The following is an 18,357-nucleotide window of genomic DNA, read 5'->3' on the forward strand; positions in this document are numbered from 1 at the left end:
GGAAAAGGGAGCAGGGCAAACTGAAGTGGCTTCAGTGCCAGGCAGGTAACACACACATGGCAAACAGGCACATGCAGAATGTAGGGGAACTGTGGCTTATTTGAGAGTGCATGCCCAATGCAAAGTATTTTAATTGAAAACTTTCTTAGACCTGTTGGAGGACTGTCATTCTGTAAACCCAGGAAGCACAATGAAAAGGAAAGCAAATAGGCAAATGACTACAGCAGGAAGGGCCCTAGGCAATTAAAATGTCTTCAACTTTTGCAAATAATTAAAACCAGAACTTAGCCTTACCTCATTAATAAAAACTTTAAGACACTTTTTGAAAGGTAATCAAATAATATTAAAAACTAAAATTAGATCTCTTTCTCCTCTGAACTGGAGTAGGACCTTAGACAGTGTATAAATATCATTTGTGTGTAAAGTTAGGATATTTAGACAAGATAAAAAGTAATAAAGCACAGGATATTGCTTTTCTTCATAAACTCTTAATTTATTAAAAAGTCAGAATTAGCCTCCTTTTTTTCTTTACTCTTAATGAGCAAAGAAACTTTTTTTTTAGGGAAACAAGTTTATCATTTCAAGAAAACTTTCCATTTTGAATAACTAGCACAGCTTATTGACAAGCTGTGGTAGATAATTTCCAGCATTTGGGCTTGGAAATAGGGCAAGAGAAGAAGAAGAGAAGAAAGCTTCCCAGGAAGATGATGCTTAAAACTATTATGGTCATGAGAAATTGCTTAAAGGGAGTCAGCAGTTAAAAATGCACCTCTGAAACCAGCCTGCCTGGTCACATCCTAGGCCCACTGCTCACTACTTGATCTTTGCAAGCCTCAGTTCCCTCACCTACAAAATGGTGATTATTGAGTAGAGTTAACAATAATCTATTGTATATTTCAAAACAGCTAGAAGAAAGGTTTCGAATGTTCTCATCACCAAGAAACAATAAATGCTTAAGATGATAGATATGTTAACTTCTCTGATTTGATCATTACACAGTGTGTACATGCATTGAAATATCATGTTGTACCCCATAAATATGTACAATTATTATGTGTCAATCATAAAAAGGGTGATTATGATGGTATCTACATAAGAGGGTGTGAGAGAGGATTAAATGTATAAACTATGTAAAGGGTTCAGTGCTTAAAACACAGTAACAACTACTAAATGGTAGCTCTGATGATAATGATGATGATTTAATGCTAAATATCCTAATCTGCTCAAATTATTTGGCTATTATTTCATTCATTCATTTAATCACTTAATCAACAAATATTTACTGAGCTCCTGGTAAGAGCTAAGCATTGAGTTAGGTGCCAGGAATACAACAATAAATAGGACCCTGCAGTTCTCAGGCTTACATTTTAGTGGGGGAGACAGCAAGAAGGAAGCAATCAAGTAAATAAGAAAATATCAGGTAACGATAAATGCTGTGCTGAAAGTAAAAACTGGGTGATGTCACAGAGTGTCTTGGGGGTTGGTGGAGTGTATTGATTATTATAGCCTCGAGTTCACCAGTAGTGAAAAAGTATCTGAAAATTCAGTTCAATTAAAATATCTCAAAATTCATACTGACATAGTGTAGATAACCATATATTATATATTTCCCTATTAAACCATAAACTAAAAAGTTGTTGAATATTTAACTATACATAGACTTTACTTTGTAAATAATTCTGGATTTCCTTCTTATTACATATTTTAATTGCAAATATTGATATTAAACAGAGAAATATATTTTAATTTTATAGCAAGTCTTAGAATATTTTAAAATACAGAAAAGTATAAAGAAGAAACTAGAGGAGGGGGCGGAGCAAGATGGCCGAATAGGAACAGCTCCAGTCTCCAGCTCCCAGCTCGAGCCACACAGAAGACAGGTGATTTCTGCATTATCAACTGAGGTACTGGGTTCATCTCACTGGGGAGTGCCGGACAATCGGTGCTGGTCAGCTGTTGCAGCCCGACCAGCGAGAGCTGAACAGGGCGTGGCATCGCCTCACCTGGGAAGCGCAAGAGGGGAGGGAATCCCTTTTCCTAGCCAGGGGAACTGAGCACACAACACCTGGAAAATCGGGTAACTCCCCCCACAATGCTGCGCTTTAAGTAAACGGGAACACCAGGAGATCATATCCCACCTGATCGGGAGGGTCCCACGCCCATGAAGCCTTCCTCATTGCTAGCACAGCAGTCTGCGATCTAACCGCAAGGCAGCAGTGAGGCTGGGGGAGGGGCACCCGCCATTGCTGAGGCTTAAGTAGGTAAACAAAGCCCTGGGAAGATCGAACTGGGTGGAGCTCACAGCAGTTCAAGGAGGCCTGCCAGTCTCTGTAGACTCCACTTCTGGGGACAGGGCACAGCTAAAAAACAACAACAACAACAACAACAAAAAGCAGCAGAAACCTTTGCAGACACAAGCGACTCTGTCTGACAGCTTTGAAGAGAGCAGTGGATCTCCCAACACGGAGGTTGAGATCTGAGAACGGACAGACGGCCTGCTAAAGTGGGTCCCTGACCCCTGAGTAGCCTAACTGGGAGACATCCTCCACTAGGGGCAGACCGACACCTCACACCTCACAAGGTGGAGTACACCCCTGAGAGGAAGCTTCCAAAGTAAGAATCAGGTACACTCGCTGTTCAGCAGTATTTTATCTTCTGCAGCCTCTGCTGCTGACACCCAGGCAAACAGGGTCTGGAGTGAACCTCAAGCAATCTCCAACAGACCTACAGCTGAGGGTCCTGACGGTTAGAAGGAAAACTAACAAAGAGGAAGGACACCCACACCAAAACCCCATCAGTACGTCACCATCATCAAAGACCAGAGGCAGATAAAACCACAAAGATGGGGAAAAAGCAGGGCAGAAAAGCTGGAAATTCAAAAAATAAGAGCGCATCTCCCCCTCCAAAGGAACGCAGCTCATCACCAGCAACGGATCAAAGCTGGACGGAGAATGACTTTGACGAGATGAGAGAAGAAGGCTGCAGTCCATCAAACTTTGCAGAGCTAAAGGAGGAATTACGTACCCAGCGCAAAGAAACTAAAAATCTTGAAAAAAGAGTGGAAGAATTGATAACCAGAATAATTTATGCAGAGAAGGCAATAAATGAATGGGCAGAGATGAAAACCATGACACGAGAAATACATGACAAATGCACAAGCTTCAGTAACCAACTCGATCAACTGGAAGAAAGAGTATCAGCGATTGAGGATCAAATGAATGAAATGAAGCGAGAAGAGAAATCTAAAGAAAAAAGAAGAAAAAGAAATGAACAAAGCCTGCAAGTATGGGATTATGTAAACAGACCAAATCTACGTCTGACTGGGGTGCCTGAAAGTGAGGGGGAAAATGGAACCAAGTTGGAAAACACTCTTCAGGATATCATCCAGGAGAACTTTCCCAACCTAGTAGGGCAGGCCAACATTCAAATTCAGGAAATACAGAGAACGCCACAAAGATACTCCTTGAGAAGAGCAACTCCAAGACACATAATTGCCAGATTCACCAAAGTTGAAATGAAGGAAAAAATCTTAAGGGCAGCCAGAGAGAAAGGTCGGGTTACCCACAAAGGGAAGCCCATCAGACTAACAGCAGATTTCTCGGCAGAAACTCTACAAGCCAGAAGGGAGTGGGGGCCAATATTCAACATTCTTAAAGAAAAGAATTTTAAACCCAGAATTTCATATCCAGCCAAACTAAGTTTCATAAGTGAAGGAGAAATAAAATCCTTTACAGACAAGCAAATGCTTAGAGATTTTGTCACCACCAGGCCTGCCTTACAAGAGGCCCTGAAGGAAGCACTAAACATGGAAAGGAACAACCGGTACCAGCCCTTGCAAAAACATGCCAAAATGTAAAGACCATTTAGGCTAGGAAGAAACTGCATCAACTAACGAGCAAAATAACCAGTTAATACCATAATGGCAGGATCAAGTTCACACATAACAATATTAACCTTAAATGTAAATGGACTAAATACTCCAGTTAAAAGACACAGACTGGCAAACTGGATAAAGAGTCAAGACCCATCAGTCTGCTGTATTCAGGAGACCCATCTCACATGCAGAGACACACATAGGCTCAAAATAAAGGGATGGAGGAAGATCTACCAAGCAAATGAAGAACAAAAAAAAGCAGGGGTTGCAATACTAGTCTCTGATAAAACAGACTTTAAACCATCAAAGATCAAAAGAGACAAGGCCATTACATAATAGTAAAGGGATCAATTCAACGGGAAGAGCTAACTATCCTAAATATATATGTACCCAATACAGGAGCACCCAGATTCATAAAGCAAGTCCTTAGAGACTTACAAAGAGACTTAGACTCCCATACAATAATAATGGGAGACTTCAACACTCCACTGTCAACATTAGACAGATCAACGAGACAGAAAGTTAACAAGGATATCCAGGAATTGAACTCATCTCTGCAGCAAGCAGACCTAATAGACATCTACAGAACTCTCCACCACAAATCAACAGAATATACATTCTTCTCAGCACTACATCGCACTTATTCCAAAATTGACCACATAATTGGAAGTAAAGCACTCCTCACCAAATGTACAAGAACAGAAATTATAACAAACTGTCTCTCAGACCACAGTGCAATCAAACTAGAACTCAGGACTAAGAAACTCAATCAAAACTGCTCAACTACATGGAAACTGAATAACCTGCTCCTGAATGACTACTAGGTACACAACGAAATGAAGGCAGAAATAAAGATGTTCTTTGAAACCAATGAGAACAAAGATACAACATACCAGAATCTCTGGGACACATTTAAAGCAGTGTGTAGAGGGAAATTTATAGCACTAAATGCCCACAAGAGAAAGCTGGAAAGATCTAAAATTGACACTCTAATGTCACAATTAAAAGAACTAGAGAAGCAAGAGCAAACACATTCGAAAGCTAGCAGAAGGGAAGAAATAACTAAGATCAGAGCAGAACTGAAGGAGATAGAGACACAAAAAACTCTCCACAAAATCAATGAATCCAGGAGTTGGTTTTTTGAAAAGATCAAGAAAATTGATAGACCGCTAGCAAGACTAATAAAGAAGAAAAGAGAGAAGAATCAAATTGACGCAATAAAAAATGATATAGGGGATATCACCACCGACCCCACAGAAATACAAACTACCATCAGAGAATACTATAAACACCTCTACGCAAATAAACTAGAAAATCTAGAAGAAATGGATAATTTCCTGGACACTTACACTCTTCCAAGACTAAACCAGGAAGAAGTTGAATCCCTGAATAGACCAATAGCAGGCTCTGAAATTGAGGCAATAATTAATAGCCTACCAACCAAAAAAAGTCCAGGACCAGAGGGATTCACAGCTGAATTCTACCGGAGGTACAAGGAGGAGCTGGTACCATTCCTTCTGAAACTATTCTAACCAACAGAAAAAAAGGGAATCCTCCCTAACTCATTTTATGAGGCCAACATCATCCTGATACCAAAGCCTGGCAGAGACACAACAAAAAAAGAGAATTTTAGACCAATATCCCTGATGAACATCGATGCAAAAATCCTCAATAAAATACTGGCAAACCGGATCCGATGATCAAGTGGGCCTCATCCCTGGGATGCAAGGGTGGTTCAACATACGCAAATCAATAAATGTAATCCAGCATATAAACAGAACCAAAGACAACATCCACATGATTATCTCAATAGATGCAGAAAAGGCCTTTGACAAAATTCAACAGCCCTTCATGCTAAAAACGCTCAATAAATTTGGTATTGATGGAACGTATCTCAAAATAATAAGAGCTATTTATGACAGACCCACAGCCAATATCATACTGAATGGGCAAAAACTGGAAGCATTCCCTTTGAAAACTGGCACAAGACAGGGATGCCCTCTCTTACCACTCCTATTCAACATAGTGTTGGAAATTCTGGCTAGGGCAATCAGGCAAGAGAAAGAAATAAAGAGTATTCAGTTAGGAAAAGAAGAAGTCAAATTGTCCCTGTTTGCAGATGACATGATTGTATATTTAGAAAACCCCATTGTCTCAGCCCAAAATCTCCTTAAGCTGATTAGAAACTTCAGCAAAGTCTCAGGATACAAAATTAATGTGCAAAAATCACAAGCATTCTTATACACCAGTAACAGACAAACAGAGAGCCATTCACAATAGCTTCAAAGAGAATAAAATACCTAGGAATCCAACTTACAAGGGATGTAAAGGACCTCTTCAAGGAGAACTACAAAGCACTGCTCAGTGAAATAAAAGAGGACACAAACAAATGGAAGAACATACCATGCTCATGGATAGGAAGAATCAATATTGTGAAAATGGCCATACTGTTCAAGGTAATTTATAGATTCCATGCCATCCCCATTAAGCTACCAATCACTTTCTTCACAGAATTGGAAAAAACTGCTTTAAAGTTCATATGGAACCAAAAAAGAGCCTGCATTGTCAAGACAATCCTAAGCCAAAAGAACAAAGCTGGAGGCATCACGCTACCTGACTTCAAACTATATTACAAGGCTACAGTAACCAAAACAGCATGGTACTGGTACCAAAACAGAGATATAGACCAATGGAACAGAACAGAGTCCTCAGAAATAATACCACACATCTACAGCCATCTGATCTTTGACAAACCTGAGAGAAACAAGAAATGGGGAAAGGATTCCCTATTTAATAAATGGTGCTGAGAAAATTGGCTAGCCATAAGTAGAAAGCTGAAACTGGATCCTTTCCTTACCCCTTATACAAAAATTAATTCAAGATGGATTAGAGACTTAAATGTTAGACCTAAAACCATAAAAACCCTAGAAGAAAACCTAGGTAATACCATTCAGGACATAGGCATGGGCAAGGACTTCATGTCTAAAACACCAAAAGCAATGGCAACAAAAGCCAAAATTGACAAATGGGATCTCATTAAACTAAAGAGCTTCTGCACAGCAAAAGAAACTACCATCAGAGTGAACAGGCAACCTACAGAATGGGAGAAAATTTTTGCAATCTACTCATCTGACAAAAGGCTAATATCCAGAACCTACAAAGAACTCAAACAAATTTACAAGAAAAAAACAAACAACCCCATCAAAAAGTGAGCAAAGGATATGAACAGACACTTCTCAAAAGAAGACATTCATACAGCCAACAGACACATGAAAAAATGCTCATCATCACTTGCCATCAGAGAAATGCAAATCAAAACCACAATGAGATACCATCTCACACCAGTTAGAATGGCAATCATTAAAAAATCAGGAAACAACAGGTGCTGGAGAGGACGTGGAGAAATAGGAACACTTTTACACTGTTGGTGGGACTGTAAACTAGCTCAACCATTGTGGAAAACAGTGTGGCGATTCCTCAAGGATCTAGAACTAGAAATACCATTTGACACAGCCATCCCATTACTGGGGATATACCCAAAGGATTATAAATCATGCTGCTATAAAGACACATGCACACGTATGTTTATTGCAGCACTCTTCACAATAGCAAAGACTTGGAATCAACCCAAATGTCCATCAGTGACAGACTGGATTAAGAAAATTGGCACATATACACCACGGCATACTATGCAGCCATATAAAAGGATAAAAAAGGATGAGTTTGTGTCCTTTGTAGGGACATGGATGCAGCTGGAAACCATCATTCTCAGCAAGCTATCGCAAGAACAGAAAACCAAACACCAGATGTTCTCACTCATAAGTGGGAATTGAACAATGAGATCACTTGGACACAGGAAGGGGAACATCACACACTGGGGCTTATTGTGGGGAGAGGGGAGAGAGGAGAGATAGCATTAGGAGATATACCTAATATAAATGACGAGTTAATGGGTGCAGCACACCAACATGGCACATGTATACATATGTAACAAATCTGCACGTTGTGCACATGTACCCTAGTACTTAAAGTATAATTTAAAAAATGCTTGTCTATTTGCAATCTAATATTCCACCATTTTTGCTAAATGATAGACATCTTGCAGATAAGCATTTGCTTGTAGATAGTAGTTTTCACAAGAAATCTTTAAAGTGTTGTCAGTTAAAAGAACATGAAGTCTAACTTACAGAAAAATATGTTTCGCCTTGAAAAATTAGAAAAGCCTAATCATTTTCCCAAAATATTCATACGATGATTGTGCCCTTCCCACACAGTACCTGTAACTTATGCTATGATTTGTCTGTAAAGTATCATTTGCTACAGGTAAAGATGTCACGAAAATAATTTGGCCAAACCTTCTTAATATCAGGCATGCTGCAGGTTAGTTACTTGTTTAAAACTGTGGTGTCTTCCTTTTATTTTATTTGTTTACAGACTCATAAAATGTATTATAAGACACAACTATCACTTATCTTTGTCACCCAAAGGAAATTGTATTACTTTCATCATTTGCCACAAAATTCAAGTAGAAGCACAAGTACTTCTTGGGGATGGTTGTTATGAAAACATTTAAGATACATTTGAATTGCCAGTCTTGTTATCATCAGAGAAGAAATTATTTTTTTTCATTCTGTTAGGACTATCTTTAGTTGAATTTATGCAAATAACTGTGCTCTTTAGTCGACAACAGTATACCTATACTAGCTCTGTTGTTTGCTAATGCTGTTGTTCAACTAAAAGGTGCTATCAATCCACACACTTAGTTACTAACATGATAGACAAAACTAAAAACTCCTGCTGACTCAATCTCAATTACAAATTCAAAACTACTATTAAAAGTGTGTTTTGAATATTGCAGATGTGTTTTGTTACAGAACTTTTAAGACTGTTATATAAGATTTTTTTCATGGTGGATTGAATTTAAAACTCCATTGAAATATAAATAAATAGGATCATCCACTTTTACAAAGGCTAAAATGGAGTTCTATTCTGATTCACTCAACATTAAAGTTGTGGTACAAAGAGCCTGGGTCCCATCTGCTCCAAGTAGGTGGCCCTCAAGAGTCATTAAAATTATCTTTTTAAAATTACGACTCAGCAAGAGCAATCCATTTTGTGTAGCCAGAAATTATTGTCCAAATGCCCATCTGCATGTCCTTTTAAGAAATGTAGTTCGGCAGAGGAAGTGCTGGCTCCTTGGGGAAATCATTCTCATCTTCGGCATACATATGCTGTGCTACAGTTAATCAGGCAAACTCTATTGATGTTCCTGGCACTGGGGCGTGATTGAATATTTAACAAACAAATGTTTCTGAGCCCAGAAGACAAATGGTTCAAGAGATTTGGGACTTTAAAAAAATATATATTAAGTTAAATCAAAAGGATTTTGTATTTGTTCTTCTGAGAAACAGATGAACAGATGATTGAAATGTGAAAATGGCATGACAACTTCTTTGCTACTCTGACAAATTATATGCAATTGCTGTACAGGTTTTCAGTAGCTAAATGGTAAACTAAAAGGAGAAAAGTGGTTATTTTTCAACCAGATCATGGTACACTAACTTCTCATGCACATAACAGATTTATATGTTATATAGAAAAAAATTCATCCCAGAACATGTTGAGCCCAAATGAATTACACACGTGAAATCAATAAACATCATCTCTACCTTATTAAAGAGGCAAAAGCATGCCTCTTCTTCTTATAACAATGCAAAGAGAGGAATAGGGTTTTGCCAGTGCACCCACTCCTAATAAATACTGTACTTTTTAAAAATTCTCCATGTATTTCTTCTCTAAATGAGAAGCTGACCCAATGCAAATCAAAACACTACTCAAATTTAGTCTCCTATGTCATCTTGCCTTTCTCATTCATCCCAGTTTCTCTTTCGGAATCTGAAACCAGAATAAGTAGTTCTAGGGCAGCCAGGGCAAACAAGCCTTTGTACCCTGTCCAGATTCTCCAGTTATTTGTTCTTTCCATATATTTAAAATAGCATGGAAATGTATTACTGTGGAAATGCAGTGTAACCAGGAGAATGCTCACCAGGGTACACAGCTAAATCCATCTGCTTCTCGGCTGATCTCCAAACCAGAGTATATCTTAGGAAAAATGTAAGATGAATGTCCGTGTACATACTCATGAATATTTCTATGTATATAATCACTGCTCATGCCAAGCAAAGAGAAATGCTTTCCACCTGAGTAAACTGCTAGAAGGAAGAAAAGGCTGTACTCTGACCCACCGCAGATGGGAAAATACACTTCTTACCAAATGCACTGGTTTTAAGGTGTTTTCTGAATGATGTGGCAAACATCTAGTTTTCCATGCAGCCCTCTAAATTCCCAAAATGGTACATCTGAAATTCCTAAAATGACATCTACTATCTTCTACCTTATGATGTTATTACTTTTTAGGTATTATTTCTCTGTTAGACTTTATACTCTTGAAGGAGTGCCCCTGTCCTTCTTACCTGTATATCTTGTATAGTGTCTAAAAATTGCCTCACACAGAGTAGGAGCTTAATAAATATCTATTGAATTAATGTATACTGAAAACACTTCCAGTTTCTACCTATGTCATATACAAAATAACATGTCTTCATTTTTTATGATGGAAATGAATGAGTAGAGGATCTTTTGATCACAGAAATCCCACTGCCAATTGTATATGACAATTACAGGAAAATAAACTGCAATGTTTTAAAAAATTAGAGAAGACATAGCCCTGTCTCGCTACCAGACCAAATTAAAAAACATATATGCTAGTTCTACCAATACCATCTCAGAACTAGGACTTGGGAGGTGTTTACTCTATTTTTTGTTTACCTTTTTCTGTAGACAAGACTAAACTTTTATTCTTTATCTCTATGAAAAAAAAATTGCAAGAGTCACCACTTTATTACCTAGTGATTTAGAACACTGGGCATTTTTTTCAGGTAGCTCTGACAGTCTTTCAAGTTTTCTGCCTGAAGGCAGAGTTCTTCAACCATATGAACATCCTAGGGTGCCCAGACTGGTGGGGAAGGACAAACTCACCCCATAAGTGGCCTACAGCAGAGAGGGTTGCCCAGGGCCTGCAGCTGAGGTCATGCAGGGACTGTTGCATTTGCAGAAATATTTTCACCTGTCTTATTTTTTCACTTGGGCCACAAAGCAAGGGCCCACAGATTGGCACCCAATCACCATCTTTTCTTTACCCTATCTAGAACACTGAAAGATAAGTTTCTCCATCAGTTATAAATGTGTGTGTGTGTGTCAGAAGATGAAGCTAGTGTAGACAAAGAAAATGTATGCCCAGGATGAGTACCAAGAAGAAATGTTTATAAAAGATCCTTAACAATACAGTTCTCATCCTTAGTGTACTGTAGGTACACTATTTGTTAGGAGAGGGGTGTTTTTTAGTATTATTGATTATTTTAATTTACTCCTTTAGATATTTCAGTATTATATTTTTAACAGGAAAATCTCTACTTTATTTTGAAGTTTTTTTCCTATAGTCATTCCATTTTCTATAGTCATTCCTCGTTATTTATTTCAATAGGTTTTTGGGGAACAGGCGGTGTTTGGTTACATGATAAAGTTCTTTAGTGGTGATTTCTGAGGTTTCGGTGCGCCCATCACCTGAGCAGTGTGCACTGTACACAATGTGTAGTCTTTTATCCTTCACACCCTTCTCACCCTTTCCCCTGAGTCCCCAAAGTCCATTGTATTATTCTTATGCCTTTGCACTCTCATAGTTTAGTTCCCACTTATGAGTGAGAGCATACAATATTTGACTTTCCATTCTTGAGTTACTTCAGTTAAAATAATGGTCTCCAATTCCATCCAAGTTGCTGCAAATGCCATTATTTTGTTCCTTTTTATGTCTGAGTGGTATCCCATGGTGTGTGTGTGTATATGTATATATACATATATATACACATACATATATATCACATTTTCTTTATCCACTCGTTGATTGATGGGCATTTGGGCTGGTTACACATTTTTACAGTTGTGAATCATGCTGCTATAAACATGCGTGTGCAAGTATCTTTTTTGTGTAATGACTTATTTTCCTCTGGGTAGATACCCAGTAGTGGAATTGCTGGATCAAATGATAATTCTGCTTTTAGCTCTTTAAGGAATCTCCACACTGTTTTCCATAGTGGTTGTACTAGTTTACATTCCCATTGTTGATGAGAATGTAAAACCTCTTGTAAGAGGTTTTAAGACCCAAGTGTACGAGAGGACTTCAAAAAGTTAATGGAAAATGCCTATTATGAGAAAACTATACATTGATTTTTAAAAAATACACCAAAATAAACTTGTACTAACTTATTATAACATGTCTGAACAGAATCTAGTTTGGAGCACTAAGGAAGGATAAGACATCAGTTTGAAAACAATCCCTTTTCAGAGCAATATGAATTCTGCTAAAATTGAAGCAAAAACCGATATCAAATTTATGGTGAAACTTGGATGGAAGAATGGTAAAATCATTGTTGCCTTGCAAAAAGCTTATGAGGACAATGCCCCCAAAGAAATCAGCAGTTTACAAACTTGTTTCAAGAAGGGATGAAACAATGTTAAAGATGAAGCCCTCAATGGCAGGCCATCCACATCAATTTGTGAGGAAAAAATAATTTTATTCATGCCCTAATTGAAGAGGATGAAGACTAACAGCAGAAACAATAGACAACACCATTGACATCTCAATTAGTTCAGCTTACATAATTCTGACTGAAAAATTAAAGTTAAGCAATCCACTCAATGGGTGCCAAAATCATTGTGCCCAGATCACCTGCAGACAAGAGCGGAGCTTTCAATGGAAATTTCAAACAAGTGGGATCAAGATCCTGAAGCATTTCATTGAAGAATTGTAACAGGAGAAGAAACATGGCTTTACCACTATGATCCTGAAGACAAAGCACAAGCAGAGCAATAGCTACCAAGAGGTGGGAGTGGCCCAGTCAAAGCACAAGTGGACCAGTCAGCAGCAAAGGTCATGGCAATGGTTTTGGGCATTGCTCAAGGCATTTTGCTTGTTGACTTTTCGGAGGGTGAAAGAACAAGAACATCTGCTTATTATAAGAGTGGGTTGAGAAGTTAGCCGAAGCTTTGGCTGAAAAACACCCACAAAAGCTTCCCCACAGTCTTTCTCCACCACGACAATGCTCCTGCTCACTCCTTTCATCAAAAAAGGTCAATTTTGCAAGAGTTTTGTTGGGAAATTATTAGGTATCCACCTTATAACCCTGATTTGGCTCCTTCTGACTCCTTTTTGTTTTATAATCTTAAAAATCTTTAAGAGGCACCCTTTTTTTCAGTTAATAATATAAAAAAAGACTGCATTGGCGTGGTTATATTCCCAGCATCCTCAGTTTCTTAGGGATGGACTAAATGGCTAGCATCATGGCTTACAAAAGTGACTTGACCTTGGTGGAACTTATGTTGAGAAATAAAGTTTATGTTTTTTATTTTTATCTTTTAATTTCCTGGAGCTTTTTGAAGTCCAACCTTGGAACTTTCTTGAGAGCACAGTTGTCTGCTAATCTCAACTACATTTCACAAGAAGAAAAAAATATAACGGGGCAGGGGTTAGGGATCTCATACTCTGTGTAAGAGACTGCAAGAATTACTCAGTATGACGTACTTTGCCTTTGACATACTGACTTGAATTCTCAAACCAGTCCAGCTTCTCTATCATCACTGCCATTGCCTTAATTCAGGCACCTCAATAATCCTAATAACAACAATACAATAGTCTACTGATTGGCCTCCAGTTCTACTGTCTCCACAAGCCAACCCAGACACTCTACAAACAGTAGCCATAAACATGTACCCATGCCTTCTATTGTGTGTCATTGTGACATTCCCCTGCTTCACACAGTGACTCCTCTTTGCCTTCAGAATACAGTCCCTGGATGGCAGGGATTATGTTCTGGTCTATCATTACACTCCAAGCATCTGTAGCACCTAGATGAACTTGGCCCGTGATGAGGAAGAAAGGAAGACAGAATAGTGAATAAGCTAGATCCCCTGTAATTAAAAGCTTTTGTAGATCTCTCCCTTGTCCCTTGTCCAACCGAGAGCAAACTCTCTCACTTTTACCCATGCTTCACTTCTGTAAGGAAGATTTCACCAGAGATTGTAATCATTATGTTGAGTGTCTATGATGGTCAAACATTCAGGAAGAAATTGAACAGTCCAATCAGTCACCCAAATATTTGTTTTTAAAATGCCAACCCTTAGAAATAATTAGATGCTGGGTTCTGTATGTCTATAAATTGAAGGGTGAAGGAATAGCTTACTGAAACTGAATGTTAAGATACGCATTGTCAGACACCAAATAATGTCTTCAAAATGTTCTCTGCTTTTTTGTTTTTTCTCTATTCTATCATTTCACATCCATTTATTATATTTTTTGTTTGGTTGGTTGTTTTTTGTTTGTTTGTTTGTTTGTTTTTAGATGGAGTTTCGCTCTTGTTGCCCAGGCTGGGGTACAATGGTGCGATCTCGCCTCACTGCAACCTCCGCCTCCCGGGTTCAAGCGATTCTCCTGCCTCGGCCTCCCGAGTGGCTGGGATTACAGGCATGCATCACCACACCCAGCTAATTTTGTATTTTTTTTAGTAGAGACGGGGTTTCTCCATGTTTGTTAGGCTGGTCTCGAACTCCCAACCTCAGGTGATCCACCTGCCTTGGCCTCCCAAGGTGCTGGGATTACAGGCATGAGCCACTGTGCCCCGCCATATATATTTCAATAAATTAGTCAAATTGGAAGAATCTACCATGACAAGTACATGCAGTGATCACACAGTTTAAATGTATTATTTTATAACATAAAAATCTATCAATTGAAATAGCACTACATTTCTCATTTTCGTTATCTACTTTCATTACCATTGATTTCATGTTTGTAATTCTTCCTTTATCAGATTTTTTAAATTTAAACTTTTGCATTTCTATGGATAATCACAGAACTATGGACTTGTAAAATTATTGTAGCTTTCATTGTCAGCTTTCCAAGTATTTATATTTAATGAGGTTCACATTTTGTGGAAAAATACCTTTCTAAAACTAAAATTTTCAGTAAGAAAAATACTTTATAAAACATGTTCCATTATCTATTGCTCTTGAAAAACAAAACTGCCCTACAATAAGGTAAAAATGCTTCCCTAGGCCCACTTGTATTTATTAATAGAGTACCATTTCTCTGCTTAAGTAGGCTAAATACCGTAAGTTCTAGTTATTTCTTTTTCCATGGAGTTAACTTACCAGAAAGTCAAAGTATAGGATTCTTAGATGTTTTAGATGACTTGCTCTGGATTCTCTTCTTTTAGACATTTTTACTTCTTAAATGTTCTCTTGTTATTCATGAGTAAAAAATATGCCTTATCCAGACCAAATACTATATAGCAGGACATTTTAGCAAATGGTTTATACCTATTTGCATTGCTACTTTTAGTTACTCATGTTTTTCTTTGCCGATTAAAGTAAAATCTACATATACGTGCTTTTGCTTTATTCATAGAAAATATGAATTTATTAAGAACTTGTACTCAGTAACTTATTCACTGCAAATTTCTGCTCAAAATGATTTTTACTTTGTTCCCCAACATAGGGTGACCACAGTATCCAGGGTTCTCGAGGCCCAACAACTGGTCCTTCGGAGTTAACTCAGTTAACATCAGAGAGCCTGCTGGGGGAGGCTGCAAAGCAGACAAGTAAGGAATATCTAAAGAGCACCTACACAGAAGCAGGAGCAACAGAAAGCCAGGATTCCTCGGCAGAGCAAATAGATAGAAACAACTTTCAAATGAGTTTGTTGCCTACAACATGCTTTTCTCCAACTGGAAGAAGGTGTGGATCCTGTCAGAAAACTCCAGACCCTGTAATCAAAGCGAAGGACCTACCAGCCCAGCAAGTGCCAGCTTCACTAAACAAAACCTCCCTGAAAGAAATCTCAGGGGAAAGGCTGAGCTCGATCCCCGAAGCATCTGTAAGTGGTTCCGTGTGGTTTACAGATGCTGGCAATGCATCCTGCTGTGTTCCGTTCTGTTGCACACATGTTTTTAGCAGTATCTCTTTTTCATCATTTGGGTGATCAGTATTGTATTTTCTTTCTTATTCTAATGTGTTTTAGTTTGGTAACAGCAGCTGTTAAAGAGTCTACTGCACATCCCAAGGATAATAGAATACCTCATGTTTTTAATGAGAAAGATAATTATGTAATTTTCATCATAGCAGTTATTTTATTTTCTAGTTACTTCCCATAATTTGTAGTTATCACTGCCTGCAAATTATAAATGATGATCTTATTTTTCAGCGAAAAGCTTGCCAGTAAAATTGACAAATTTTCAATAACAATCTACATTAGGAGCCGTAAAAACATCATTATTCTATTCACTTTCTGGTCTCTCTACAGCAGTTCCCCAAATAATAAATGATATGAGTGAAGGTTAACAGTAAAGCAGTGTCATCGAATAAATCCCTCAGCTAGTTTGGTGGCTGTATTCATGTCCATCAGATTGAGTTTTTCCTTCCTATATTAGTACTTTTCTTCCTTCAATTCCCCTATAAGCTGCACTTAGAAACTAGAAAACAAATGAGGCTATGCAGAACAAATGACATGTATATTCCATTTTTTAAAACATTAAAGATTTTCTTTATGTTTCATGTCCTAAATATTCTGTGGGTGTTGCATTGTAAAGTTTTGGTTCAATTATGTTCTAAGCAAGTTAGAGTGGATTAATTGTTACCTGGCATAGGTAGTAGATATATTCATCATTATCATCAGCAAAATAGAAGTGGCTAATATTTTGTGAACATTGATCATGTGCCAGTCACTGTGCCAAGCCCTGTTCCATGAAGTACTCCACTTAATCCTCACAGCAACCCTGCAAGATAAGGGCTGCCATTATTCGCACATCATTTTCAGATAAGGAAACTTAAGTTTAGAATGGTTATGCAGTTTGTTCAAGGACAACAGCTAGTTAGTTGAGGAGGGACAACTTGAATCTAGATGCTGACTCTAGAACTGTTGCCCATATCCAGCCTGCTATGCGGCATAAACATGGGTTAAGTCTTGTAGAACTGATGCCTCTCTCAAGAAACATCCAAAGATAGAACTGAAATGTGTTCCTCTTTTTCGATCACATGCATGTGTGCGCTTGTCTTTGTATGTGTTTGTGTACATGAGAAAATAGTAAATCACTTAATCTAGTGAAAATGTATTTGCTTTGTGGTGATTTAGGATGAAAGTTGTCAGTAATTTTTTGCATGTTTTTCATTTTTGAAAACTTTTGTAAAACAAACGTTCTTGCTCCACCTAATTGTAATTTTTTTCCTTTGGTTATGCTAATGAATTTGAGTGTAGCTAATAGACTAGCCTTATAGATTTATTCTATGGTACTGCTTCACTTGACTGCAGCCAATACTGGGCTGCCAAAAACAGAAACAAAGCAAGTCTTTGAGAAGCATTCCAGTTAGGTTCCTCCCTAATTTCTTGTCCACTACCTTCTATTAGATAGAGTCTGTCATCCTGTATATCCAAAAACTTAATGATTTTCGATCGTTTTATTTTTTCTGTAGAAGTAGAACCAGTGCACAAAGATAAGTTTGGAAACTTCAGGCACAAATGAACTTGAAGTACTCAACAAAGTACACTACCTAAAAAATAGTTCTCTCTAATAATACCAGGAAATAATAAAAGGAACAAAGAGACCAAAGTTTGGAGGAAGAGCCAGGGACTTACTCTCACCTGTTATCTTCATTTAAGAGGCTTTTCTGATAAGACAGTTTCCAGAACCCACAAAGCACAAGCCTGGTATGTCTCTTCTTCCTCAAAAGAACACTATGAGAATACTCATTCCATTTTACGTTAAGGAGACTGACTCAGAGCAATCATTTCAAAGGGATGAAGAAGGGGAAGGAACTTAATCTTTGAGGGGTTAAAGGTATAAAGGCCTTGCTTCCCATACGTGCAGAGAAGTTTGAACTCAGTATCAAAACTCAGACCAATAAAATGTTGTGTCTCAGCTGGGTGTGGTGGCTGACACCTGTAATCCCAGCACTTTGGGCAGCTGAGGCAGGAGGATCACTGGAGCCCAGGAGTTGGAGACAGCCTGGTCAACAGAGTAAGACCTCTTCTCTACAAAAAAAAAAATAAAGAAAAAAATTTTTTTTCACATGATGATATGCACCTGTAGTCCCAGCTACTTGGAAGGCTGAGATAGGAGGAATTTTTGAGCCCGGGAGTTCAAGGCTGCACTGAGCCATGATCACACCACTACACTCCAGCCTGGATGACAGGCAAGACCTTGTCTCAAAAAAAAAAAAAAAAAAAGTTGTATCTCGGCCCACATGATCATTACCATCTATGGCTCACATTTGTGAATGTGATCATCTTAGTTTAACAGGATACAAAATAATTGAAGTCATAAAGCAGTGCGCCTCATTTCAAAGCAAATTTACAATGAGAATGGAGTGTTCTTCCA

General features: G+C 38.1%; 1 protein-coding gene across 1 annotated transcript in view; it reads left to right on the top strand.

The window, feature by feature from the left end:
* The window catches only part of LOC116268635 (uncharacterized protein C3orf67 homolog), a 114,485-nt gene that overhangs the window by 6,505 nt on the left and 89,623 nt on the right, over positions 1 to 18,357 (top strand). Inside the window, exon 2 of the mRNA XM_031662925.1 lies at positions 15,483 to 15,860. Within this exon, the coding sequence (XP_031518785.1) occupies positions 15,483 to 15,860 (378 nt within the window). The remainder of the gene's footprint in view (positions 1 to 15,482; positions 15,861 to 18,357) is intronic.

The sequence above is a fragment of the Papio anubis genome, chromosome 2 (genome assembly GCF_008728515.1).
Source record: "Papio anubis isolate 15944 chromosome 2, Panubis1.0, whole genome shotgun sequence".
NCBI classification, from domain to species: Eukaryota; Metazoa; Chordata; class Mammalia; order Primates; family Cercopithecidae; genus Papio; species Papio anubis.